The 26,268-nt window shown below is 34.9% G+C and overlaps 3 protein-coding genes across 4 annotated transcripts; all 3 read right to left on the bottom strand.

Annotated features, from left to right (window-relative positions):
* Positions 1–424: 424 nt before the first annotated feature.
* Positions 425–5,828, bottom strand: LOC147319574 (macrophage mannose receptor 1-like). Its single transcript, XM_086310063.1, has 6 exons — positions 5,781–5,828; positions 4,355–4,402; positions 2,957–3,361; positions 2,305–2,646; positions 2,099–2,187; positions 425–2,002 (listed from the first exon to the last, which is right to left on the bottom strand). The coding sequence occupies exons 2-6, from the start codon at positions 4,389–4,391 to the stop codon at positions 1,904–1,906; spliced, it is 972 nt and encodes a 323-aa protein (XP_086166189.1). The 5' UTR covers positions 4,392–4,402; positions 5,781–5,828; the 3' UTR covers positions 425–1,903.
* Positions 5,829–9,360: 3,532 nt separating this feature from the next.
* Positions 9,361–15,289, bottom strand: LOC147319575 (macrophage mannose receptor 1-like). Of its 2 annotated transcripts, XM_086310065.1 has the most exons (6): positions 15,242–15,289; positions 13,816–13,863; positions 12,417–12,821; positions 11,765–12,106; positions 11,557–11,645; positions 9,361–11,462 (listed from the first exon to the last, which is right to left on the bottom strand). In XM_086310065.1, exons 2-6 carry the CDS (start codon positions 13,850–13,852, stop codon positions 11,364–11,366), a joined length of 972 nt encoding a protein of 323 aa, XP_086166191.1. In that variant the 5' UTR covers positions 13,853–13,863; positions 15,242–15,289; the 3' UTR covers positions 9,361–11,363. The 2 variants fall into 2 exon arrangements, with proteins under 2 accessions (XP_086166191.1, XP_086166190.1); XM_086310064.1 differs by having other exon boundaries at positions 9,361–11,645.
* Positions 15,290–19,721: 4,432 nt separating this feature from the next.
* LOC147319576 (macrophage mannose receptor 1-like) lies at positions 19,722–25,028 on the bottom strand. The gene is made up of 5 exons (XM_086310066.1): positions 24,981–25,028; positions 23,549–23,596; positions 21,876–22,280; positions 21,224–21,565; positions 19,722–21,106 (listed from the first exon to the last, which is right to left on the bottom strand). Exons 2-5 carry the CDS (start codon positions 23,583–23,585, stop codon positions 20,889–20,891), a joined length of 1,002 nt encoding a protein of 333 aa, XP_086166192.1. The 5' UTR covers positions 23,586–23,596; positions 24,981–25,028; the 3' UTR covers positions 19,722–20,888.
* Between the last annotated feature and the right edge of the window lie 1,240 nt (positions 25,029–26,268).

Consider the following 26,268-nt stretch of genomic DNA (forward strand, 5'->3'; position numbering starts at 1 on the left):
ATGTACAAAACTGCCCAATAGGCAAACTATAAGATACTTTGGACCTGAAACTATCTGCCGGTGAGAGGAAGATGAATGATTGATGATTTTCCACAATCTGCAATGCTGCTTAATAAAATGTGTCATTCATTTGGTTCATCTTAGCAGCCATAAAATGTAGGGGAGACCGGGGATAGTTGTAACATTTTTGACATTTCTGTCTGTAAATTGGAGCTCGTTTAAGGTAGTGGATTCAAAATGTAATGCAAAGTATTTACATGTCTCTGCTATTAAATAGTGCAGCTATTTTCTCTATTGTTGACATATTTCTCTAATTGATCCAAATTCTCCATTCTGGGTGAAATTGCAATGCTCGCCATTACATTTTTATTTAAATTCTCTTTTTATTGTTTTTGTTCAAGTTCCTCCCTTTTTCTATCTGGTTTTTGTTTTCTTCTAGGAACAAGGGCTCCCTTACTCCCAGGTCTAATTATTATTACGTCTTTCTTTTATTCTTTGAAACCGAAACCGAAATTCAACTTCACCAATGACTAAGAATTAGACACTCAATGTCTATTTTGAAACGATGACAAAGCAATGGTTTTCTCTTTTCCCAAAACTGCAAATATCAATTTTAACAATAAAATAATACTGAAAATAAAAACTGCAAACTTAATGATTTTAATTCAAAGCAAGCAAAATCACAGCTATTCAACCCAGCTGGTAATTAATTCAAAAAAGAAAAACACTGTATTAAACTAATAAAAGATGAGATCAACCATGCCAAAATTCAGCTTAGGAATTAACTCAAAAAGAATCTCTAACAAGACTTGATAAGAAATTAATCAAACATAATAAGATTTGATTTATCAATAAACGTAACAGTAATTATTTCAGAATCGAACAAAACAAATATGAGAATGAATTGAGGAATTGATTCACTCAGTTAACTATACATTAAACAGATAAGAGTCAATCAAAGAAAATTATACAGCATAAACAGAATAGCAGTTAATTTAGAACTGTTAACATTTATCAGTCCGACAAAAATCAAATATAAGATCAAATGTAAAAGCAAAAACTAACCCCAAGACTATTAACTTGTCACCAACTGATAATGAAAAATTAATCTCAAGATTAACTGCAAGGATCAGAAACATATACCGGAAATTCTATAGCTTTCAGCTGATTACAGACAGATAACAATATCAAATTAAACTGATCAATATTCAAAAACAGACACGAAAACAAATGCCAAACTTTATAGCTGTTTCCTGATGTCAGAAATCAATTTAAGGGAGAATCAGAATAGAAACCCAATTAGCGGTTAACTCTATAGCTGTTAACTGATAACAACAAATTGCAAATCAGTAGAAGGATCAAAAATTCAAAAAATAAACATAAAACAAATACCAGTTAATTCTTTTAGCTACTGACTGACGATAACAAACAAAAAATAAGAGTCAATTTAATATTTATCTTCAGAAACACCAAATTGTTTATCAAACAAAACCAAGTCAGACATTTCACATTTAACCATATCAGATAAAAACAAAACCGTAGGTCAATTTAGTATTTAAGGTTTCAAAATCATTAAACTGTTTATCAAACCATTTAGCCTAATGAGACGAAAGTTAAACTTTCTGGAGATTTTTACTGTGCTATGCAAAAAACAATCACACAGCATTTCATAAAAAGAATATCACATCAAAAAAAGCAGTTGTGGTAGTCTAATGCTTTGGGGCTGCTTTTATGCTTTGGTAACTGGGTGACTTGTCATAGTTTAACATAAAAAATATATATATTTTTTTCTAAAACATTAGAAAATCCTTCAGGAGAATGTCTGGTCATCAATTTCTGCCCTGAATCTTTAGCACACTTGAGTTATAAGGCTGAGCAATGATCCAAAGCACCCCAAATCTCTCTAAGTTTCACTATTCTCCTCGTTCTCTTGTTTCTTGGGTTGAATGTTCCATTGCAGTTTGAAATCAGTCAATCCTTGACTTGTTAGCTTGGCTCTTAGCTGTGATAGAATGGAAAGATAAGTAGGTTGCTCTTTCAGTTTTTGTTTGTTTGTTTGCTTTTTTTTTTTTTCCAGAAGCAAAAACAAGGATTTTACCTGCTGGAGGATCTGGGCATTAGTTGCAGAGTCACTTAAGTCAACATCAGTCACAAACTTCAGCTTCACTGTCGTCCTCAACTTTGCAACTTAGAAGGAGACATGTTGTTATAAAATAACAGTAAGTTTTGACAAATTGAGAAACAGGAGTTAGGGTTAGTCAGGACAAGTTTTCTTTATGTGTGTGTGTGTTATTGAACATTTACCTTGATGGCAAATGAAAACATATTTTATTGTACATATGTCGTCATCCCACACGTGGAGGTTATTCTCCACCACACAATGCTGGTTACCCGGAGGGTTATTTGGGCTGGAACTTCGCCAGTTTTTAAAGGAGCTCTGACTCTTGTCAGACCAGGTCCATGGCACTCGGTACAGACCGATCCAAATGTCATCACTGTTTGGTTTTAATGAACTGACCTCAGCGTTCTCCTCACTGTTTTCGATCACTGCCAAGTTCATGCTTAGTTTTATGCAGTGTTCTCGAGCAGAGGTCCAAGTTTTTGTAGTAGAGATGTACATGTAGTTTTTCTTGTTTTGCTCTGTAACTGCAGCAGATAGAAAATGAACCAGTGAGGGGGAAACACATGAAGCAAGTGTTTAAGCATCCATGGCAGATGATAGATGTTCAATTTATTAGGGATATTAATCAGTTAGCATTGCAGTGAATGATTACAAGTTTTGGATAATCAATTTAATGTTTTCAAATAAGTTCAAACTTTTTGAGCTAAGGTTTTTCTTATATTTTATACAGCAAATCTTCAGTGATGCTTTCTGTCAAATCTGCCAGTGAAAAATGCAGGTGAAGTCAGTAGTCAGGTCAGTAGGTGAAATCCATGAATGAAAATATTTTCTTACCATTGTAGCAAGCAAAAGCTTTGTTTTCACCACAGTTTTTATCGTACCACTTTCCTCCAAGACCCATTATCACACAGGTTTCTTTTGCAAGATAATAATCTGGTTGAGTAGAGTCCCAGTTGTGGTAATCAATTTTGCTCGTTTCACCAGTTATTGCCCATCTCCAGGAGTTGGTGTCATTGCCTAACGTATTCTTCCAGGATTCAGGGTCATCCTGCAGTCCAATCCATGCCCAGTCGTAGGAAAAATATGAATTTAGCCTGCTTATATCATCCATGCTTTCAATGGTGGCCAGGTCTGTGTACTTCTCTCTGCAGTATTGTTGAGCATCGTTCCAGCTAATTTTTTTGTCAACGTAGTAGTACTTACGAGGAGGGAACTTTGAGCAGGAGCAGAGACTAAATCCTTAACAATGATAATAGATAGTATAAGTAGTATTAGATTCCTCACAGTACACACAAGAAAAGGGTAAAACAAACATTAAAGATTCTTTTTGCCCTTATAATTTTTTAATTTTTTTTTTGACAGGCTACACAGGGTACCAGTCTACTACTATAAAAACTGCTAAAGGAGGGCAGTAACGTTGCAGTAATGACCAAATGTTATATGATCAATATTGAATTCAGTGTTTGCCATTATATTTGGGATTTAAGTATCTGCATACAGTTTTTGTAATAGAAAACATTTTTATTTTTAAACATATCCCAACAGCATATTTTACTTCGTTGCTGGGGTCATGAATGGGTCATAACTACTCGATTATCTGAAGACGAAACAATAATTCAAGTTTATTTCAACCGTGGCATATTTACCTTTTTAGTCAGAGCTTAGACACAATGTTAGAATTTAGCAACTCAGCGCTGAGTTGCTCCTGAAAGACTTGATTTTGGGCTCTTTTATGGATTCCAGTTCAAATAACAATGGGCAACACTGTAACACTGTAAGGAATCTTGAAATCATTTTATATATGTCCTTCCAGTATATATCCTTCTGTGTGCATATTAAACAAATATATTGGACTGCTTTTTTGCATTTACACAATATCTGTTTGTGTATGCTCTGCAGCTCTCCATTGAAACAGACACATGGAGCAGAGCAGTTGCTCATAAAAGAGAGACGTGAAGTTCTTGTCCCTGAAAATTTATGAGTGAGAGTTGAGGAAGTGTCTGCATGGGAGTAGTTCATGTTATGCACAGTGTCAAAGGTATAGCTTTAGAAGATCATTTTTAGGGGTTTATATAATGCCTGGAAAAGGAGTATCAAGTTATTGTTTCACCTCTTTGCACCTCCTCAAAGTTTTAATAAAATGAAACATATAATTCTTTTTGACACACTGTTTTCCTTTTCAACTTTACAATTCAAATCACACATTTCCATTATACAAATTTGGGATCTTACCAAAGAAGAGGAGAGTCAGTGTTGGGAAACAGCCCATTTCTGATTTCACTGTAAAGAGAAGGAAATGGGTATAAATAAAACACCAACTTTAGAGCTCTTGCATTACTTTGCATTTGTTTCCAGTTTTCTCTGACTGACGTGTTAATCAGTTAAAGAATGACATAACATGCTTTTGAGAATGAGAATAAGCTCAGAAAATAATGACTTTAAAAGTTTACTTTGGGGATATGTTAAAAAAAAGAAGATTACTATTGTTAATAAATAAATATATATTCTTAGTGCTTATTTGCTGATTATATATTCTTTTATGTATTTTAATAAGAGAGGGCCAGCTCTGAGTGTAAACTAGGTCGCAGGCTGACAGGAAACTGCATGCTTTTGCAGAGCACAGAAGGTGCAGACGGAAAGGTGCGATCTGATATGAGGCGGACACGAGACCGGTCTAAAAAGATTTAAAGGTAAGCACAAGCCTGTTCAAAGAAAATGCAAATTTGTGCACATTGGATGAATTCTAAATTATCTGTTCGCCGAATGGAAGATCTCAACCTTTAAATTGGCTCAGGAGTGGTTAAATTAAAGTAAATTATAAAATCTGGTAAGTAGATTTCGGGTGACATGTCCATGGTAATTTTGGGTAATTTGTGATAAATTAAAGTTTGGGGATATTTGATGAAAGCTTATTGTTGTTAATGCTGGGGTGAAGTTCAAAGTTGTTGTGACGTGTGTTTTGAAAATATACGACACTAGATATGGTAAATGGTAAATGGCCTGTATTTATATAGCGCTTTACTAGTCCCTAAGGACCCCAAAGCGCTTTACATATCCAGTCATCCACCCATTCACACACACATTCACACACTGGTGATGGCAAGCTACATTGTAGCCACAGCCACCCTGGGGCGCACTGACAGAGGCGATACTGACAGAGGAGATACTTAAATTGTAAGAAATAAATGTATAAAAATTACAGTAAAAATTGTTCTAACAGTCTAATTGCCCAGATAAATTATTTGTTTACTTATTTTACTGTAGACACAAGAGAAAGAAACAGATTTTTTTTTTATACTACATTATGAAAAAACAGGAACTTTTCTGTCATTTAATTGTTTATCTATTACTTCATCACTTTGATGTAGTTTGAATGGCTCTGGGGGACGTCTTACAGCTAAGAGTCCAAAAGTTAAGCCCTCTGTCACATTGTTGAAAGATGTCTTTCATTTTCTTTTTCAGTGTTTATTTTTGGTCAATATTAAACTAAAAAGAGACAAACACTGTTCATTTATTGACATAGAATATATGCAATAGAATGAATACATATTGTTCCATCTGTAATTTCTATGTAAAGAGACAATAAAAAAACATTAACAATAACAAAATCTAAATGTATTATAACACGCAAATGGTGAAAATATAAAGATATACTTACAAGTTTGTTGAATATTGTTTTAAGGTTGAGATCTGAATGCTCCACATATGAATGCAGACGATGAATTGGCCACCCTTCAGTCAGTCAGTCAGTCTTCGACTTTATTTTCATATGTAAATCATAAGACAAATTAGCTGGTAACACGCATCCAATACGTCACTGTGACATACTTGACTAGAAGACCAACAGTGATGTTGTGTAAAAGAAGGAGATGAGATGAAGCTCAGATCACTTTCTACATGCAGCAAGATGTTAGAAAGCTTCAATCACTTCGCCGGTAGTTGGATGGGGCCGGTCCCTTCTGGGGGTCCTTAAGGATCAGGACTGTCCGGCCTTCTGTTAGCCAGAAGGTTCCACAGAGGCAAGCTCTGAGCACAAGATCTATAAAGGCTGGAGTTCATCACACCAGGCAAGATCCCATGTGCTGTGTAAAGATGCCCCTGAAACAATCCAGCACATAACAGCAGTGTGCAAGATGCTAGCAGGCAGGGCATACATGAAACGCCATAACTAAGCAACATATGTTGTATGTACTTGTGCAAGTAGTTGGACCAGTACATACACTGTAGGCAAATATGTGTTTATGTGCGCTTAACGTATAATGCAAACTTATAGATTACGATCCAGACACAAAAAACTTTGTGTAGTTCATTTTGATGGGGTTGTAATTCACATTACTGCCCCATGAAATCACCAGATTAATTACAGTTTTTGAAAAAAGATCAAAATGAGCAAAATCCCACAGAGCTGGAAACATCTGTTTCTTCTGTTGCAGATAGTGCTGATTTCTGTGGCTTCAAACATTTTAACTGATCTCACTTTAACCTCCAGCAGCTGTTAAAATCAAAACACTTACTGTGACATGACTGCTGAAAGGGATGTGGCCAAGCATTCAACTTGCTGCAAGGGTTGAAACCAAGGTAGGGACCACATAGGACACATTTCACACATTCTTGTCCCTTTTACATTATGGTGGTACCCACAGAACTGTCATGCCTTGTGGTGTTTTCATCTCGCCAGCCTGCTTCACCTACTGAAAACATCATTTAACAACATTTCAGGCAGTCGTAACTAAAATGAACTTTTGTTTTTTCCTCCTCCCCCACATACTTACAAACATCCAAGTAATATTTCTTTGTAGTTGCCTGGTGTTAAAACCTGCAATGCAGAGGCAGTGTTCTGCTCAATGTAATTTAAGGTTGTTTAACATTCCTTTTTTCTAACTTTAAACCTTAGTAAACAAAAATTATTAGATAAACAGCTAATTGCCTCCAACTCTCACACAATGATAAAAGGTTTTTGCAGACTACCCAAACACAAAATGCAGCAATTCTACTTCAACAATTCAACTTTTTTTCAAGATCTATTGAGTCCAGAGTCCAACCTAATATTTCTGGCTCACAGTATTTCTGGTGCATTAACTTAAACATACAGCAAATGTAAATGAAAAAGACAGAAAACCAAAGATGCCAGTCTCAGTTTCCTGAATGAATGTTGTGCATATTCGTGCCTCTCAGTTGAGTCCTGGCAAAGTCTTCATAGCCTGTGTCCTGTTGTTGGGAAGGTTTACAGTAGTGGTGTTGACTTTAATAAATTACAAAATAACACAAGCAAAATAATATAGAGTATTGAAATTACATATTGAAGTATTTGCATTATTTTTTGCAAGGGTTATAACATGAATGTCAGCTGATAATGCCTTCAAATTATGAAGAAGTGCAAACAAGCTAAGTACAGCTCCATAACACTGGTGGTGAGGCCTGTGGAGGAGAATGATGCCTTTAGCTAAAGCTGTCACTCTGAGTGAAATTAAGGAACCTGATTATGTGATGGAGGGGATGCTGCCAATATCAAATATGTAATGACATAAAGTCAATACACTGAGAGGTCGATTTAATGAGCTACCAACTCTCTGAACAATATCACAAACAAATGGAATGGAATAATTATTTGTACAAATTTTGTTTCTGAAAGTAGGGCTATAATGTAATGGATTACTTTTTTGATAGTAGTAATCTTGATGTGGAGTAAAAGAAATTGTCTTTAAAAGTGATATTGCACAATGCTGCATGTGAATTTCTTTCTATGGTTGGAACAATCAATTTCTGACTAAGTCTGAGGGCGTTTTTTTGCTATTCTTGATATTATATCTAAGGTTTTGTTACTATTACAGTTATTTTTCAGTTATTTATTTATAGAGCTAGAGTTTTAAAAGTTATATTTAACTTTTAGTTTTTACCTTTTGTTGGAATTCCAATAGAAACTAATTAACATTAAACATGATAAAATTTGTACCTGCTGATGTAATGAACAGTAATAAAAACTATTATGGAAAACAAATGTGTTGCTGACACCTTCAAACTGTTTTTCAAAATCCCGACTCCTCCATGCTACAGAATGGATCAGTCATTAGGCAGTTAGTTTGCTTCAGGCTCGTGTTATGTTCAGTCTATTTTTACAAATCATTTCTGAGGAGGAAAAAAAACTAAACAGAAATGCTATGAAAAGAGTTTGTTTACAATTCTCTTTTCTACAACAATAAATATGGAACAATGGAAACATTTTAGGTATAGGTGTAAAATGTGTCATTTTACTAAAAATATAACAATTAATCTGTCAACAGTCCTCCTCCTTTCAGCGGTGTTCGAATTCTCTTCAAAGGATGTATTGCTTTTAAATTTATCCACTGACAGAATGAGATGCTGGCATATTGAGCCCAGCGTGAATTAGCTTTCACCTTACTAAAGAGGTGTAAAGGGGATTCTGCCTAAAGCTTCAGTGAACAGATAGAGGAGGTGCTGCTCTAAATACTTGATCAATAAGACATCAATGAGAATTAGGTCTCTCTGGGCTTGTTGCAATGTAAAAGAGAACAAAAATAAACCAGGAATCATTTTGTCCTCCACAATATAATTGCTGTTATTTACAATGATAACCTCTGAATTACTTCATTTGGTTAAGTTAAAAATGTTTTGACCTAAAATTTGTTAGTAATGATACAGGTACGAGTGATGGCTGTAAACTTGTAAAAAGATGGAATATACAAAGGTCTTTCAGTGAAGTCATGGCTATTAATATCTGTGAGTCATACAACAGAGTTTTAACTCAAAGTTCAAAATCGATCATTCAACAGTTTTCATCTTTCCCCACCAGATTGTAGCTCTAAGTCTCGCCTACTGAAGAGATGCAGTAAATCATTAAACAGATCCAATGATTAGGTGCATGTAACAAGCTAAAACTTCAGTATAATTGTGTGTATGTGTGTGTTTTATGTTTTAATTGCTATTTGTTAGAATCTTTACATTATTTTAACAAGTGTTAAATTTTCTATAACAGATGCAATGTAGACATCTTTTTTAGAAAATATTAGCAAATGTTATTTAAACAAGAGCAAATGGTATTTGAAGAGGCTATTTTCAGCCGTGGATTATTACACATTTGTTGCCCCAGGGAAGTATTTACTGCAGCAAATATGGAACCTAAGTGCGAACATCCATCACAATAAAGGGGAATCCATTGCTGTGATCTGCGACACAAAGGCTGTGTAACAGTTTAGATACAGGCAATATTAAATGAGTAAATTATGCATTTTGATCTTTTTATTGAAGAGATTTAAAAAAGAAATCACATGGTTTATTGAAATATAACACAAAAATATGTAATCCCTGAATGTACAAAACTGCCCAATAGGCAAACTATAAGATACTTTGGACCTGAAACTATCTGCCGGTGAGAGGAAGATGAATGATTGATGATTTTCCACAATCTGCAATGCTGCTTAATAAAATGTGTCATTCATTTGGTTCATCTTAGCAGCCATAAAATGTAGGGGAGACCGGGGATAGTTGTAACATTTTTGACATTTCTGTCTGTAAATTGGAGCTCGTTTAAGGTAGTGGATTCAAAATGTAATGCAAAGTATTTACATGTCTCTGCTATTAAATAGTGCAGCTATTTTCTCTATTGTTGACATATTTCTCTAATTGATCCAAATTCTCCATTCTGGGTGAAATTGCAATGCTCGCCATTACATTTTTATTTAAATTCTCTTTTTATTGTTTTTGTTCAAGTTCCTCCCTTTTTCTTTTTTTCTATCTGGTTTTTGTTTTCTTCTAGGAACAAGGGCTCCCTTACTCCCAGGTCTAATTATTATTACGTCTTTCTTTTATTCTTTGAAACCGAAACCGAAATTCAACTTCACCAATGACTAAGAATTAGACACTCAATGTCTATTTTGAAACGATGACAAAGCAATGGTTTTCTCTTTTCCCAAAACTGCAAATATCAATTTTAACAATAAAATAATACTGAAAATAAAAACTGCAAACTTAATGATTTTAATTCAAAGCAAGCAAAATCACAGCTATTCAACCCAGCTGGTAATTAATTCAAAAAAGAAAAACACTGTATTAAACTAATAAAAGATGAGATCAACCATGCCAAAATTCAGCTTAGGAATTAACTCAAAAAGAATCTCTAACAAGACTTGATAAGAAATTAATCAAACATAATAAGATTTGATTTATCAATAAACGTAACAGTAATTATTTCAGAATCGAACAAAACAAATATGAGAATGAATTGAGGAATTGATTCACTCAGTTAACTATACATTAAACAGATAAGAGTCAATCAAAGAAAATTATACAGCATAAACAGAATAGCAGTTAATTTAGAACTGTTAACATTTATCAGTCCGACAAAAATCAAATATAAGATCAAATGTAAAAGCAAAAACTAACCCCAAGACTATTAACTTGTCACCAACTGATAATGAAAAATTAATCTCAAGATTAACTGCAAGGATCAGAAACATATACCGGAAATTCTATAGCTTTCAGCTGATTACAGACAGATAACAATATCAAATTAAACTGATCAATATTCAAAAACAGACACGAAAACAAATGCCAAACTTTATAGCTGTTTCCTGATGTCAGAAATCAATTTAAGGGAGAATCAGAATAGAAACCCAATTAGCGGTTAACTCTATAGCTGTTAACTGATAACAACAAATTGCAAATCAGTAGAAGGATCAAAAATTCAAAAAATAAACATAAAACAAATACCAGTTAACTCTTTTAGCTACTGACTGACGATAACAAACAAAAAATAAGAGTCAATTTAATATTTATCTTCAGAAACACCAAATTGTTTATCAAACAAAACCAAGTCAGACATTTCACATTTAACCATATCAGATAAAAACAAAACCGTAGGTCAATTTAGTATTTAAGGTTTCAAAATCATTAAACTGTTTATCAAACCATTTAGCCTAATGAGACGAAAGTTAAACTTTCTGGAGATTTTTACTGTGCTATGCAAAAAACAATCACACAGCATTTCATAAAAAGAATATCACATCAAAAAAAGCAGTTGTGGTAGTCTAATGCTTTGGGGCTGCTTTTATGCTTTGGTAACTGGGTGACTTGTCATAGTTTAACATAAAAAAATATATATATATTTTTTTCTAAAACATTAGAAAATCCTTCAGGAGAATGTCTGGTCATCAATTTCTGCCCTGAATCTTTAGCACACTTGAGTTATAAGGCTGAGCAATGATCCAAAGCACCCCAAATCTCTCTAAGTTTCACTATTCTCCTCGTTCTCTTGTTTCTTGGGTTGAATGTTCCATTGCAGTTTGAAATCAGTCAATCCTTGACTTGTTAGCTTGGCTCTTAGCTGTGATAGAATGGAAAGATAAGTAGGTTGCTCTTTCAGTTTTTGTTTGTTTGTTTGCTTTTTTTTTTTCCACAAGCAAAAACAAGGATTTTACCTGCTGGAGGATCTGGGCATTAGTTGCAGAGTCACTTAAGTCAACATCAGTCACAAACTTCAGCTTCACTGTCGTCCTCAACTTTGCAACTTAGAAGGAGACATGTTGTTATAAAATAACAGTAAGTTTTGACAAATTGAGAAACAGGAGTTAGGGTTAGTCAGGACAAGTTTTCTTTATGTGTGTGTGTGTGTTATTGAACATTTACCTTGATGGCAAATGAAAACATATTTTATTGTACATATGTCGTCATCCCACACGTGGAGGTTATTCTCCACCACACAATGCTGGTTACCCGGAGGGTTATTTGGGCTGGAACTTCGCCAGTTTTTAAAGGAGCTCTGACTCTTGTCAGACCAGGTCCATGGCACTCGGTACAGACCGATCCAAATGTCATCACTGTTTGGTTTTAATGAACTGACCTCAGCGTTCTCCTCACTGTTTTCGATCACTGCCAAGTTCATGCTTAGTTTTATGCAGTGTTCTCGAGCAGAGGTCCAAGTTTTTGTAGTAGAGATGTACATGTAGTTTTTCTTGTTTTGCTCTGTAACTGCAGCAGATAGAAAATGAACCAGTGAGGGGGAAACACATGAAGCAAGTGTTTAAGCATCCATGGCAGATGATAGATGTTCAATTTATTAGGGATATTAATCAGTTAGCATTGCAGTGAATGATTACAAGTTTTGGATAATCAATTTAATGTTTTCAAATAAGTTCAAACTTTTTGAGCTAAGGTTTTTCTTATATTTTATACAGCAAATCTTCAGTGATGCTTTCTGTCAAATCTGCCAGTGAAAAATGCAGGTGAAGTCAGTAGTCAGGTCAGTAGGTGAAATCCATGAATGAAAATATTTTCTTACCATTGTAGCAAGCAAAAGCTTTGTTTTCACCACAGTTTTTATCGTACCACTTTCCTCCAAGACCCATTATCACACAGGTTTCTTTTGCAAGATAATAATCTGGTTGAGTAGAGTCCCAGTTGTGGTAATCAATTTTGCTCGTTTCACCAGTTATTGCCCATCTCCAGGAGTTGGTGTCATTGCCTAACGTATTCTTCCAGGATTCAGGGTCATCCTGCAGTCCAATCCATGCCCAGTCGTAGGAAAAAGATGAATTTAGCCTGCTTATATCATCCATGCTTTCAATGGTGGCCAGGTCTGTGTACTTCTCTCTGCAGTATTGTTGAGCATCGTTCCAGCTAATTTTTTTGTCAACGTAGTAGTACTTACGAGGAGGGAACTTTGAGCAGGAGCAGAGACTAAATCCTTAACAATGATAATAGATAGTATAAGTAGTATTAGATTCCTCACAGTACACACAAGAAAAGGGTAAAACAAACATTAAAGATTCTTTTTGCCCTTATAATTTTTTAATTTTTTTTTTTGACAGGCTACACAGGGTACCAGTCTACTACTATAAAAACTGCTAAAGGAGGGCAGTAACGTTGCAGTAATGACCAAATGTTATATGATCAATATTGAATTCAGTGTTTGCCATTATATTTGGGATTTAAGTATCTGCATACAGTTTTTGTAATAGAAAACATTTTTATTTTTAAACATATCCCAACAGCATATTTTACTTCGTTGCTGGGGTCATGAATGGGTCATAACTACTCGATTATCTGAAGACGAAACAATAATTCAAGTTTATTTCAACCGTGGCATATTTACCTTTTTAGTCAGAGCTTAGACACAATGTTAGAATTTAGCAACTCAGCGCTGAGTTGCTCCTGAAAGACTTGATTTTGGGCTCTTTTATGGATTCCAGTTCAAATAACAATGGGCAACACTGTAACACTGTAAGGAATCTTGAAATCATTTTATATATGTCCTTCCAGTATATATCCTTCTGTGTGCATATTAAACAAATATATTGGACTGCTTTTTTGCATTTACACAATATCTGTTTGTGTATGCTCTGCAGCTCTCCATTGAAACAGACACATGGAGCAGAGCAGTTGCTCATAAAAGAGAGACGTGAAGTTCTTGTCCCTGAAAATTTATGAGTGAGAGTTGAGGAAGTGTCTGCATGGGAGTAGTTCATGTTATGCACAGTGTCAAAGGTATAGCTTTAGAAGATCATTTTTAGGGGTTTATATAATGCCTGGAAAAGGAGTATCAAGTTATTGTTTCACCTCTTTGCACCTCCTCAAAGTTTTAATAAAATGAAACATATAATTCTTTTTGACACACTGTTTTCCTTTTCAACTTTACAATTCAAATCACACATTTCCATTATACAAATTTGGGATCTTACCAAAGAAGAGGAGAGTCAGTGTTGGGAAACAGCCCATTTCTGATTTCACTGTAAAGAGAAGGAAATAGGTATAAATAAAACACCAACTTTAGAGCTTTTGCATTACTTTGCATTTGTTTCCAGTTTTCTCTGACTGACGTGTTAATCAGTTAAAGAATGACATAACATGCTTTTGAGAATGAGAATAAGCTCAGAAAATAATGACTTTAAAAGTTTACTTTGGGGATATGTTAAAAAAAAGAAGATTACTATTGTTAATAAATAAATATATATTCTTAGTGCTTATTTGCTGATTATATATTCTTTTATGTATTTTAATAAGAGAGGGCCAGCTCTGAGTGTAAACTAGGTCGCAGGCTGACAGGAAACTGCATGCTTTTGCAGAGCACAGAAGGTGCAGACGGAAAGGTGTGATCTGATATGAGGCGGACACGAGACCGGTCTAAAAAGATTTAAAGGTAAGCACAAGCCTGTTCAAAGAAAATGCAAATTTGTGCACATTGGATGAATTCTAAATTATCTGTTCGCCGAATGGAAGATCTCAACCTTTAAATTGGCTCAGGAGTGGTTAAATTAAAGTAAATTATAAAATCTGGTAAGTAGATTTCGGGTGACATGTCCATGGTAATTTTGGGTAATTTGTGATAAATTAAAGTTTGGGGATATTTGATGAAAGCTTATTGTTGTTAATGCTGGGGTGAAGTTCAAAGTTGTTGTGACGTGTGTTTTGAAAATATACGACACTAGATATGGTAAATGGTAAATGGCCTGTATTTATATAGCGCTTTACTAGTCCCTAAGGACCCCAAAGCGCTTTACATATCCAGTCATCCACCCATTCACACACACATTCACACACTGGTGATGGCAAGCTACATTGTAGCCACAGCCACCCTGGGGCGCACTGACAGAGGCGATACTGACAGAGGAGATACTTAAATTGTAAGAAATAAATGTATAAAAATTACAGTAAAAATTGTTCTAACAGTCTAATTGCCCAGATAAATTATTTGTTTACTTATTTTACTGTAGACACAAGAGAAAGAAACAGATTTTTTTTTTATACTACATTATGAAAAAACAGGAACTTTTCTGTCATTTAATTGTTTATCTATTACTTCATCACTTTGATGTAGTTTGAATGGCTCTGGGGGACGTCTTACAGCTAAGAGTCCAAAAGTTAAGCCCTCTGTCACATTGTTGAAAGATGTCTTTCATTTTCTTTTTCAGTGTTTATTTTTGGTCAATATTAAACTAAAAAGAGACAAACACTGTTCATTTATTGACATAGAATATATGCAATAGAATGAATACATATTGTTCCATCTGTAATTTCTATGTAAAGAGACAATAAAAAAACATTAACAATAACAAAATCTAAATGTATTATAACACGCAAATGGTGAAAATATAAAGATATACTTACAAGTTTGTTGAATATTGTTTTAAGGTTGAGATCTGAATGCTCCACATATGAATGCAGACGATGAATTGGCCACCCTTCAGTCAGTCAGTCAGTCTTCGACTTTATTTTCATATGTAAATCATAAGACAAATTAGCTGGTAACACGCATCCAATACGTCACTGTGACATACTTGACTAGAAGACCAACAGTGATGTTGTGTAAAAGAAGGAGATGAGATGAAGCTCAGATCACTTTCTACATGCAGCAAGATGTTAGAAAGCTTCAATCACTTCGCCGGTAGTTGGATGGGGCCGGTCCCTTCTGGGGGTCCTTAAGGATCAGGACTGTCCGGCCTTCTGTTAGCCAGAAGGTTCCACAGAGGCAAGCTCTGAGCACAAGATCTATAAAGGCTGGAGTTCATCACACCAGGCAAGATCCCATGTGCTGTGTAAAGATGCCCCTGAAACAATCCAGCACATAACAGCAGTGTGCAAGATGCTAGCAGGCAGGGCATACATGAAACGCCATAACTAAGCAACATATGTTGTATGTACTTGTGCAAGTAGTTGGACCAGTACATACACTGTAGGCAAATATGTGTTTATGTGCGCTTAACGTATAATGCAAACTTATAGATTACGATCCAGACACAAAAAACTTTGTGTAGTTCATTTTGATGGGGTTGTAATTCACATTACTGCCCCATGAAATCACCAGATTAATTACAGTTTTTGAAAAAAGATCAAAATGAGCAAAATCCCACAGAGCTGGAAACATCTGTTTCTTCTGTTGCAGATAGTGCTGATTTCTGTGGCTTCAAACATTTTAACTGATCTCACTTTAACCTCCAGCAGCTGTTAAAATCAAAACACTTACTGTGACATGACTGCTGAAAGGGATGTGGCCAAGCATTCAACTTGCTGCAAGGGTTGAAACCAAGGTAGGGACCACATAGGACACATTTCACACATTCTTGTCCCTTTTACATTATGGTGGTACCCACAGAACTGTCATGCCTTGTGGTGTTTTCATCTCGCCAGCCTGCTTCACCTACTGAAAACATCATTTAACAACATTTCAGGCAGTCGTAACTAAAATGAACTTTTGTTTTTTCCTCCTCCCCCACATACTTACAAACATCCAAGTAATATTTCTTTGTAGTTGCCTGGTGTTAAAACCTGCAATGCAGAGGCAGTGTTCTGCTCAATGTAATTTAAGGTTGTTTAACATTCCTTTTTTCTAACTTTAAACCTTAGTAAACAAAAATTATTAGATAAACAGCTAATTGCCTCCAACTCTCACACAATGATAAAAGGTTTTTGCAGACTACCCAAACACAAAATGCAGCAATTCTACTTCAACAATTCAACTTTTTTTCAAGATCTATTGAGTCCAGAGTCCAACCTAATATTTCTGGCTCACAGTATTTCTGGTGCATTAACTTAAACATACAGCAAATGTAAATGAAAAAGACAGAAAACCAAAGATGCCAGTCTCAGTTTCCTGAATGAATGTTGTGCATATTCGTGCCTCTCAGTTGAGTCCTGGCAAAGTCTTCATAGCCTGTGTCCTGTTGTTGGGAAGGTTTACAGTAGTGGTGTTGACTTTAATAAATTACAAAATAACACAAGCAAAATAATATAGAGTATTGAAATTACATATTGAAGTATTTGCATTATTTTTTGCAAGGGTTATAACATGAATGTCAGCTGATAATGCCTTCAAATTATGAAGAAGTGCAAACAAGCTAAGTACAGCTCCATAACACTGGTGGTGAGGCCTGTGGAGGAGAATGATGCCTTTAGCTAAAGCTGTCACTCTGAGTGAAATTAAGGAACCTGATTATGTGATGGAGGGGATGCTGCCAATATCAAATATGTAATGACATAAAGTCAATACACTGAGAGGTCGATTTAATGAGCTACCAACTCTCTGAACAATATCACAAACAAATGGAATGGAATAATTATTTGTACAAATTTTGTTTCTGAAAGTAGGGCTATAATGTAATGGATTACTTTTTTGATAGTAGTAATCTTGATGTGGAGTAAAAGAAATTGTCTTTAAAAGTGATATTGCACAATGCTGCATGTGAATTTCTTTCTATGGTTGGAACAATCAATTTCTGACTAAGTCTGAGGGCGTTTTTTTGCTATTCTTGATATTATATCTAAGGTTTTGTTACTATTACAGTTATTTTTCAGTTATTTATTTATAGAGCTAGAGTTTTAAAAGTTATATTTAACTTTTAGTTTTTACCTTTTGTTGGAATTCCAATAGAAACTAATTAACATTAAACATGATAAAATTTGTACCTGCTGATGTAATGAACAGTAATAAAAACTATTATGGAAAACAAATGTGTTGCTGACACCTTCAAACTGTTTTTCAAAATCCCGACTCCTCCATGCTACAGAATGGATCAGTCATTAGGCAGTTAGTTTGCTTCAGGCTCGTGTTATGTTCAGTCTATTTTTACAAATCATTTCTGAGGAGGAAAAAAAACTAAACAGAAATGCTATGAAAAGAGTTTGTTTACAATTCTCTTTTCTACAACAATAAATATGGAACAATGGAAACATTTTAGGTATAGGTGTAAAATGTGTCATTTTACTAAAAATATAACAATTAATCTGTCAACAGTCCTCCTCCTTTCAGCGGTGTTCGAATTCTCTTCAAAGGATGTATTGCTTTTAAATTTATCCACTGACAGAATGAGATGCTGGCATATTGAGCCCAGCGTGAATTAGCTTTCACCTTACTAAAGAGGTGTAAAGGGGATTCTGCCTAAAGCTTCAGTGAACAGATAGAGGAGGTGCTGCTCTAAATACTTGATCAATAAGACATCAATGAGAATTAGGTCTCTCTGGGCTTGTTGCAATGTAAAAGAGAACAAAAATAAACCAGGAATCATTTTGTCCTCCACAATATAATTGCTGTTATTTACAATGATAACCTCTGAATTACTTCATTTGGTTAAGTTAAAAATGTTTTGACCTAAAATTTGTTAGTAATGATACAGGTACGAGTGATGGCTGTAAACTTGTAAAAAGATGGAATATACAAAGGTCTTTCAGTGAAGTCATGGCTATTAATATCTGTGAGTCATACAACAGAGTTTTAACTCAAAGTTCAAAATCGATCATTCAACAGTTTTCATCTTTCCCCACCAGATTGTAGCTCTAAGTCTCGCCTACTGAAGAGATGCAGTAAATCATTAAACAGATCCAATGATTAGGTGCATGTAACAAGCTAAAACTTCAGTATAATTGTGTGTATGTGTGTGTTTTATGTTTTAATTGCTATTTGTTAGAATCTTTACATTATTTTAACAAGTGTTAAATTTTCTATAACAGATGCAATGTAGACATCTTTTTTAGAAAATATTAGCAAATGTTATTTAAACAAGAGCAAATGGTATTTGAAGAGGCTATTTTCAGCCGTGGATTATTACACATTTGTTGCCCCAGGGAAGTATTTACTGCAGCAAATATGGAACCTAAGTGCGAACATCCATCACAATAAAGGGGAATCCATTGCTGTGATCTGCGACACAAAGGCTGTGTAACAGTTTAGATACAGGCAATATTAAATGAGTAAATTATGCATTTTGATCTTTTTATTGAAGAGATTTAAAAAAGAAATCACATGGTTTATTGAAATATAACACAAAAATATGTAATCCCTGAATGTACAAAACTGCCCAATAGGCAAACTATAAGATACTTTGGACCTGAAACTATCTGCCGGTGAGAGGAAGATGAATGATTGATGATTTTCCACAATCTGCAATGCTGCTTAATAAAATGTGTCATTCATTTGGTTCATCTTAGCAGCCATAAAATGTAGGGGAGACCGGGGATAGTTGTAACATTTTTGACATTTCTGTCTGTAAATTGGAGCTCGTTTAAGGTAGTGGATTCAAAATGTAATGCAAAGTATTTACATGTCTCTGCTATTAAATAGTGCAGCTATTTTCTCTATTGTTGACATATTTCTCTAATTGATCCAAATTCTCCATTCTGGGTGAAATTGCAATGCTCGCCATTACATTTTTATTTAAATTCTCTTTTTATTGTTTTTGTTCAAGTTCCTCCCTTTTTCTTTTTTTCTATCTGGTTTTTGTTTTCTTCTAGGAACAAGGGCTCCCTTACTCCCAGGTCTAATTATTATTACGTCTTTCTTTTATTCTTTGAAACCGAAACCGAAATTCAACTTCACCAATGACTAAGAATTAGACACTCAATGTCTATTTTGAAACGATGACAAAGCAATGGTTTTCTCTTTTCCCAAAACTGCAAATATCAATTTTAACAATAAAATAATACTGAAAATAAAAACTGCAAACTTAATGATTTTAATTCAAAGCAAGCAAAATCACAGCTATTCAACCCAGCTGGTAATTAATTCAAAAGAGAAAAACACTGTATTAAACTAATAAAAGATGAGATCAACCATGCCAAAATTCAGCTTAGGAATTAACTCAAAAAGAATCTCTAACAAGACTTGATAAGAAATTAATCAAACATAATAAGATTTGATTTATCAATAAACGTAACAGTAATTATTTCAGAATCGAACAAAACAAATATGAGAATGAATTGAGGAATTGATTCACTCAGTTAACTATACATTAAACAGATAAGAGTCAATCAAAGAAAATTATACAGCATAAACAGAATAGCAGTTAATTTAGAACTGTTAACATTTATCAGTCCGACAAAAATCAAATATAAGATCAAATGTAAAAGCAAAAACTAACCCCAAGACTATTAACTTGTCACCAACTGATAATGAAAAATTAATCTCAAGATTAACTGCAAGGATCAGAAACATATACCGGAAATTCTATAGCTTTCAGCTGATTACAGACAGATAACAATATCAAATTAAACTGATCAATATTCAAAAACAGACACGAAAACAAATGCCAAACTTTATAGCTGTTTCCTGATGTCAGAAATCAATTTAAGGGAGAATCAGAATAGAAACCCAATTAGCGGTTAACTCTATAGCTGTTAACTGATAACAACAAATTGCAAATCAGTAGAAGGATCAAAAATTCAAAAAATAAACATAAAACAAATACCAGTTAATTCTTTTAGCTACTGACTGACGATAACAAACAAAAAATAAGAGTCAATTTAATATTTATCTTCAGAAACACCAAATTGTTTATCAAACAAAACCAAGTCAGACATTTCACATTTAACCATATCAGATAAAAACAAAACCGTAGGTCAATTTAGTATTTAAGGTTTCAAAATCATTAAACTGTTTATCAAACCATTTAGCCTAATGAGACGAAAGTTAAACTTTCTGGAGATTTTTACTGTGCTATGCAAAAAACAATCACACAGCATTTCATAAAAAGAATATCACATCAAAAAAAGCAGTTGTGGTAGTCTAATGCTTTGGGGCTGCTTTTATGCTTTGGTAACTGGGTGACTTGTCATAGTTTAACATAAAAAAATATATATATATTTTTTTCTAAAACATTAGAAAATCCTTCAGGAGAATGTCTGGTCATCAATTTCTGCCCTGAATCTTTAGCACACTTGAGTTATAAGGCTGAGCAATGATCCAAAGCACCCCAAATCTCTCTAAGTTTCACTATTCTCCTCGTTCTCTTGTTTCTTGGGTTGAATGTTCCATTGCAGTTTGAAATCAGTCAATCCTTGACTTGTTAGCTTGGCTCTTAGCTGTGATAGAATGGAAAGATAAGTAGGTTGCTCTTTCAGTTTTTGTTTGTTTGTTTGCTTTTTTTTTTTCCAGAAGCAAAAACAAGGATTTTACCTGCTGGAGGATCTGGGCATTAGTTGCAGAGTCACTTAAGTCAACATCAGTCACAAACTTCAGCTTCACTGTCGTCCTCAACTTTGCAACTTAGAAGGAGACATGTTGTTATAAAATAACAGTAAGTTTTGACAAATTGAGAAACAGGAGTTAGGGTTAGTCAGGACAAGTTTTCTTTATGTGTGTGTGTGTTATTGAACATTTACCTTGATGGCAAATGAAAACATATTTTATTGTACATATGTCGTCATCCCACACGTGGAGGTTATTCTCCACCACACAATGCTGGTTACCCGGAGGGTTATTTGGGCTGGAACTTCGCCAGTTTTTAAAGGAGCTCTGACTCTTGTCAGACCAGGTCCATGGCACTCGGTACAGACCGATCCAAATGTCATCACTGTTTGGTTTTAATGAACTGACCTCAGCGTTCTCCTCACTGTTTTCGATCACTGCCAAGTTCATGCTTAGTTTTATGCAGTGTTCTCGAGCAGAGGTCCAATTTTTTGTAGTAGAGATGTACATGTAGTTTTTCTTGTTTTGCTCTGTAACTGCAGCAGATAGAAAATGAACCAGTGAGGGGGAAACACATGAAGCAAGTGTTTAAGCATCCATGGCAGATGATAGATGTTCAATTTATTAGGGATATTAATCAGTTAGCATTGCAGTGAATGATTACAAGTTTTGGATAATCAATTTAATGTTTTCAAATAAGTTCAAACTTTTTGAGCTAAGGTTTTTCTTATATTTTATACAGCAAATCTTCAGTGATGCTTTCTGTCAAATCTGCCAGTGAAAAATGCAGGTGAAGTCAGTAGTCAGGTCAGTAGGTGAAATCCATGAATGAAAATATTTTCTTACCATTGTAGCAAGCAAAAGTTTTGTTTTCACCACAGTTTTTATCGTTCCACTTTCCTCCAAGACCCATTATCACACAGGTTTCTTTTGCAAGATAATAATTTGGCTGAGTAGAGTCCCAGTTGTGGTAATCAATTTTGCTCGTTTCACCAGTTATTGCCCATCTCCAGGAGTTGGTGTCATTGCCTAACGTATTCTTCCAGGATTCAGGGTCATCCTGCAGTCCAATCCATGCCCAGTCGTAGGAAAAAGATGAATTTAGCCTGCTTATATCATCCATGCTTTCAATGGTGGCCAGGTCTGTGTACTTCTCTCTGCAGTATTGTTGAGCATCGTTCCAGCTAATTTTTTTGTCAACGTAGTAGTACTTACGAGGAGGGAACTTTGAGCAGGAGCAGAGACTAAATCCTTAACAATGATAATAGATAGTATAAGTAGGATTCCTCACAGTACACACAAGAAAAGGGTAAAACAAACATTAAAGATTCTTTTTGCCCTTATAATTTTTTAATTTTTTTTTTGACAGGCTACACAGGGTACCAGTCTACTACTATAAAAACTGCTAAAGGAGGGCAGTAACGTTGCAGTAATGACCAAATGTTATATGATCAATATTGAATTCAGTGTTTGCCATTATATTTGGGATTTAAGTATCTGCATACAGTTTTTGTAATAGAAAATATTTTTATTTTTAAACATATCCCAACAGCATATTTTACTTCGTTGCTGGGGTCATGAATGGGTCATAACTACTCGATTATCTCAACCTTGTTTTAAGGTTGAGATCTGAATGCTCCACATATGAATGCAGACGATGAATTGGCCACCCTTCAGTCAGTCAGTCAGTCTTCGACTTTATTTTCATATGAAAATCATAAGACAAATTAGCTGGTAACACGCATCCAATAAGTCACTGTGACATACTTGACATACTTTTTGGATTAAAGTAAACATATCCCAACAGCATATTTTACTTCGTTGCTGGGGTCATGAATGGGTCATAACTACTCGATTATCTGAAGACGAAACAATAATTCAAGTTTATTTCAACCGTGGCATATTTACCTTTTTAGTCAGAGCTTAGACACAATGTTAGAATTTAGCAACTCAGCGCTGAGTTGCTCCTGAAAGACTTGATTTTGGGCTCTTTTATGGATTCCAGTTCAAATAACAATGGGCAACACTGTAACACTGTAAGGAATCTTGAAATCATTTTATATATGTCCTTCCAGTATATATCCTTCTGTGTGCATATTAAACAAATATATTGGACTGCTTTTTTGCATTTACACAATATCTGTTTGTGTATGCTCTGCAGCTCTCCATTGAAACAGACACATGGAGCAGAGCAGTTGCTCATAAAAGAGAGACGTGAAGTTCTTGTCCCTGAAAATTTATGAGTGAGAGTTGAGGAAGTGTCTGCATGGGAGTAGTTCATGTTATGCACAGTGTCAAAGGTATAGCTTTAGAAGATCATTTTTAGGGGTTTATATAATGCCTGGAAAAGGAGTATCAAGTTATTGTTTCACCTCTTTGCACCTCCTCAAAGTTTTAATAAAATGAAACATATAATTCTTTTTGACACACTGTTTTCATAATTGAATGTTTTTTATGGCTTCCTTTTCAACTTTACAATTCAAATCACACATTTCCATTATACAAATTTGGGATCTTACCAAAGAAGAGGAGAGTCAGTGTTGGGAAACAGCCCATTTCTGATTTCACTGTAAAGAGAAGGAAATAGGTATAAATAAAACACCAACTTTAGAGCTTTTGCATTACTTTGCATTTGTTTCCAGTTTTCTCTGACTGACGTGTTAATCAGTTAAAGAATGACATAACATGCTTTTGAGAATGAGAATAAGCTCAGAAAATAATGACTTTAAAAGTTTACTTTGGGGATATGTTAAAAAAAAGAAGATTACTATTGTTAATAAATAAATATATATTCTTAGTGCTTATTTTCTGATTATATATTCTTTTATGTATTTTAATAAGAGAGGGCCAGCTCTGAGTGTAAACTAGGTCGCAGGCTGACAGGAAACTGCATGCTTTTGCAGAGCACAGAAGGTGCAGACGGAAAGGTGCGATCTGATATGAGGCGGACACGAGACCGGTCTAAAAAGATTTAAAGGTAAGCACAAGCCTGTTCAAAGAAAATGCAAATTTGTGCACATTGGATGAATTCTAAATTATCTGTTCGCCGAATGGAAGATCTCAACCTTTAAATTGGCTCAGGAGTGGTTAAATTAAAGTAAATTATAAAATCTGGTAAGTAGATTTCGGGTGACATGTCCATGGTAATTTTGGGTAATTTGTGATAAATTAAATTAAAGTTTGGGGATATTTGATGAAAGCTTATTGTTGTTAATGCTGGGGTGAAGTTCAAAGTTGTTGTGACGTGTGTTTTGAAAATATACGACACTAGATATGGTAAATGGTAAATGGCCTGTATTTATATAGCGCTTTACTAGTCCCTAAGGACCCCAAAGCGCTTTACATATCCAGTCATCCACCCATTCACACACACATTCACACACTGGTGATGGCAAGCTACATTGTAGCCACAGCCACCCTGGGGCGCACTGACAGAGGCGATACTGACAGAGGAGATACTTAAATTGTAAGAAATAAATGTATAAAAATTACAGTAAAAATTGTTCTAACAGTCTAATTGCCCAGATAAATTATTTGTTTACTTATTTTACTGTAGACACAAGAGAAAGAAACAGATTTTTTTTTTTATACTACATTATGAAAAAACAGGAACTTTTCTGTCATTTAATTGTTTATCTATTACTTCATCACTTTGATGTAGTTTGAATGGCTCTGGGGGACGTCTTACAGCTAAGAGTCCAAAAGTTAAGCCCTCTGTCACATTGTTGAAAGATGTCTTTCATTTTCTTTTTCAGTGTTTATTTTTGGTCAATATTAAACTAAAAAGAGACAAACACTGTTCATTTATTGACATAGAATATATGCAATAGAATGAATACATATTGTTCCATCTGTAATTTCTATGTAAAGAGACAATAAAAAAACATTAACAATAACAAAATCTAAATGTATTATAACACTCAAATGGTGAAAATATAAAGATATATCTACAAGTTTGTTGAATATTGTTTTAAGGTTGAGATCTGAATGCTCCACATATGAATGCAGACGATGAATTGGCCACCCTTCAGTCAGTCAGTCAGTCTTCGACTTTATTTTCATATGAAAATCATAAGACAAATTAGCTGGTAACACGCATCCAATAAGTCACTGTGACATACTTGACTAGAAGACCAACAGTGATGTTGTGTAAAAGAAGGAGATGAGATGAAGCTCAGATCACTTTCTACATGCAGCAAGATGTTAGAAAGCTTCAATCACTTCGCCGGTAGTTGGATGGGGCCGGTCCCTTCTGGGGGTCCTTAAGGATCAGGACTGTCCGGCCTTCTGTTAGCCAGAAGGTTCCACAGAGGCAAGCTCTGAGCACAAGATCTATAAAGGCTGGAGTTCATCACACCAGGCAAGATCCCATGTGCTGTGTAAAGATGCCCCTGAAACAATCCAGCACATAACAGCAGTGTGCAAGATGCTAGCAGGCAGGGCATACATGAAACGCCATAACTAAGCAACATATGTTGTATGTACTTGTGCAAGTAGTTGGACCAGTACATACACTGTAGGCAAATATGTGTTTATGTGCGCTTAACGTATAATGCAAACTTATAGATTACGATCCAGACACAAAAAACTTTGTGTAGTTCATTTTGATGGGGTTGTAATTCACATTACTGCCCCATGAAATCACCAGATTAATTACAGTTTTTGAAAAAAGATCAAAATGAGCAAACTCCCACAGAGCTGGAAACATCTGTTTCTTCTGTTGCAGATAGTGCTGATTTCTGTGGCTTCAAACATTTTAACTGATCTCACTTTAACCTCCAGCAGCTGTTAAAATCAAAACACTTACTGTGACATGACTGCTGAAAGGGATGTGGCCAAGCATTCAACTTGCTGCAAGGGTTGAAACCAAGGTAGGGACCACATAGGACACATTTCACACATTCTTGTCCCTTTTACATTATGGTGGTACCTACAGAACTGTCATGCCTTGTGGTGTTTTCATCTCGCCAGCCTGCTTCACCTACTGAAAACATCATTTAACAACATTTCAGGCAGTCGTAACTAAAATGAACTTTTGTTTTTTCCTCCTCCCCCACATACTTACAAACATCCAAGTAATATTTCTTTGTAGTTGCCTGGTGTTAAAACCTGCAATGCAGAGGCAGTGTTCTGCTCAATGTAATTTAAGGTTGTTTAACATTCCTTTTTTCTAACTTTAAACCTTAGTAAACAAAAATTATTAGATAAACAGCTAATTGCCTCCAACTCTCACACAATG

The sequence above is a fragment of the Aulonocara sp. 'chitande type north' Nkhata Bay genome, linkage group LG11 (genome assembly GCF_057382095.1).
Source record: "Aulonocara sp. 'chitande type north' Nkhata Bay isolate Kocher_YH1m ecotype deep benthic linkage group LG11, A_spYH_male_GT1.1, whole genome shotgun sequence".
Lineage (NCBI taxonomy): Eukaryota > Metazoa > Chordata > Actinopteri > Cichliformes > Cichlidae > Aulonocara > Aulonocara sp. 'chitande type north' Nkhata Bay.

Bases quoted from the DNA above. Each gene is read 5' to 3' on its own strand.
- LOC147319574 (XM_086310063.1), bottom strand. From the start codon at position 4,391: ATGGGCTGTTTCCCAACACTGACTCTCCTCTTCTTTG. The intron at 3,362-4,354 runs GTAAGATCCCAA...ATCATTGTTAAG, and splicing joins ACTGACTCTCCTCTTCTTTG to GATTTAGTCTCTGCTCCTGC. The intron at 2,188-2,304 runs GTAAATGTTCAA...TCTCCTTCTAAG, and splicing joins TGTTTTCATTTGCCATCAAG to TTGCAAAGTTGAGGACGACA.
- LOC147319575 (XM_086310064.1), bottom strand. From the start codon at position 13,852: ATGGGCTGTTTCCCAACACTGACTCTCCTCTTCTTTG. The intron at 12,822-13,815 runs GTAAGATCCCAA...ATCATTGTTAAG, and splicing joins ACTGACTCTCCTCTTCTTTG to GATTTAGTCTCTGCTCCTGC. The intron at 12,107-12,416 runs GTAAGAAAATAT...TATCTGCTGCAG, and splicing joins AGCTTTTGCTTGCTACAATG to TTACAGAGCAAAACAAGAAA.
- LOC147319576 (XM_086310066.1), bottom strand. From the start codon at position 23,585: ATGGGCTGTTTCCCAACACTGACTCTCCTCTTCTTTG. The intron at 21,566-21,875 runs GTAAGAAAATAT...TATCTGCTGCAG, and splicing joins AACTTTTGCTTGCTACAATG to TTACAGAGCAAAACAAGAAA. The intron at 21,107-21,223 runs GTAAATGTTCAA...TCTCCTTCTAAG, and splicing joins TGTTTTCATTTGCCATCAAG to TTGCAAAGTTGAGGACGACA.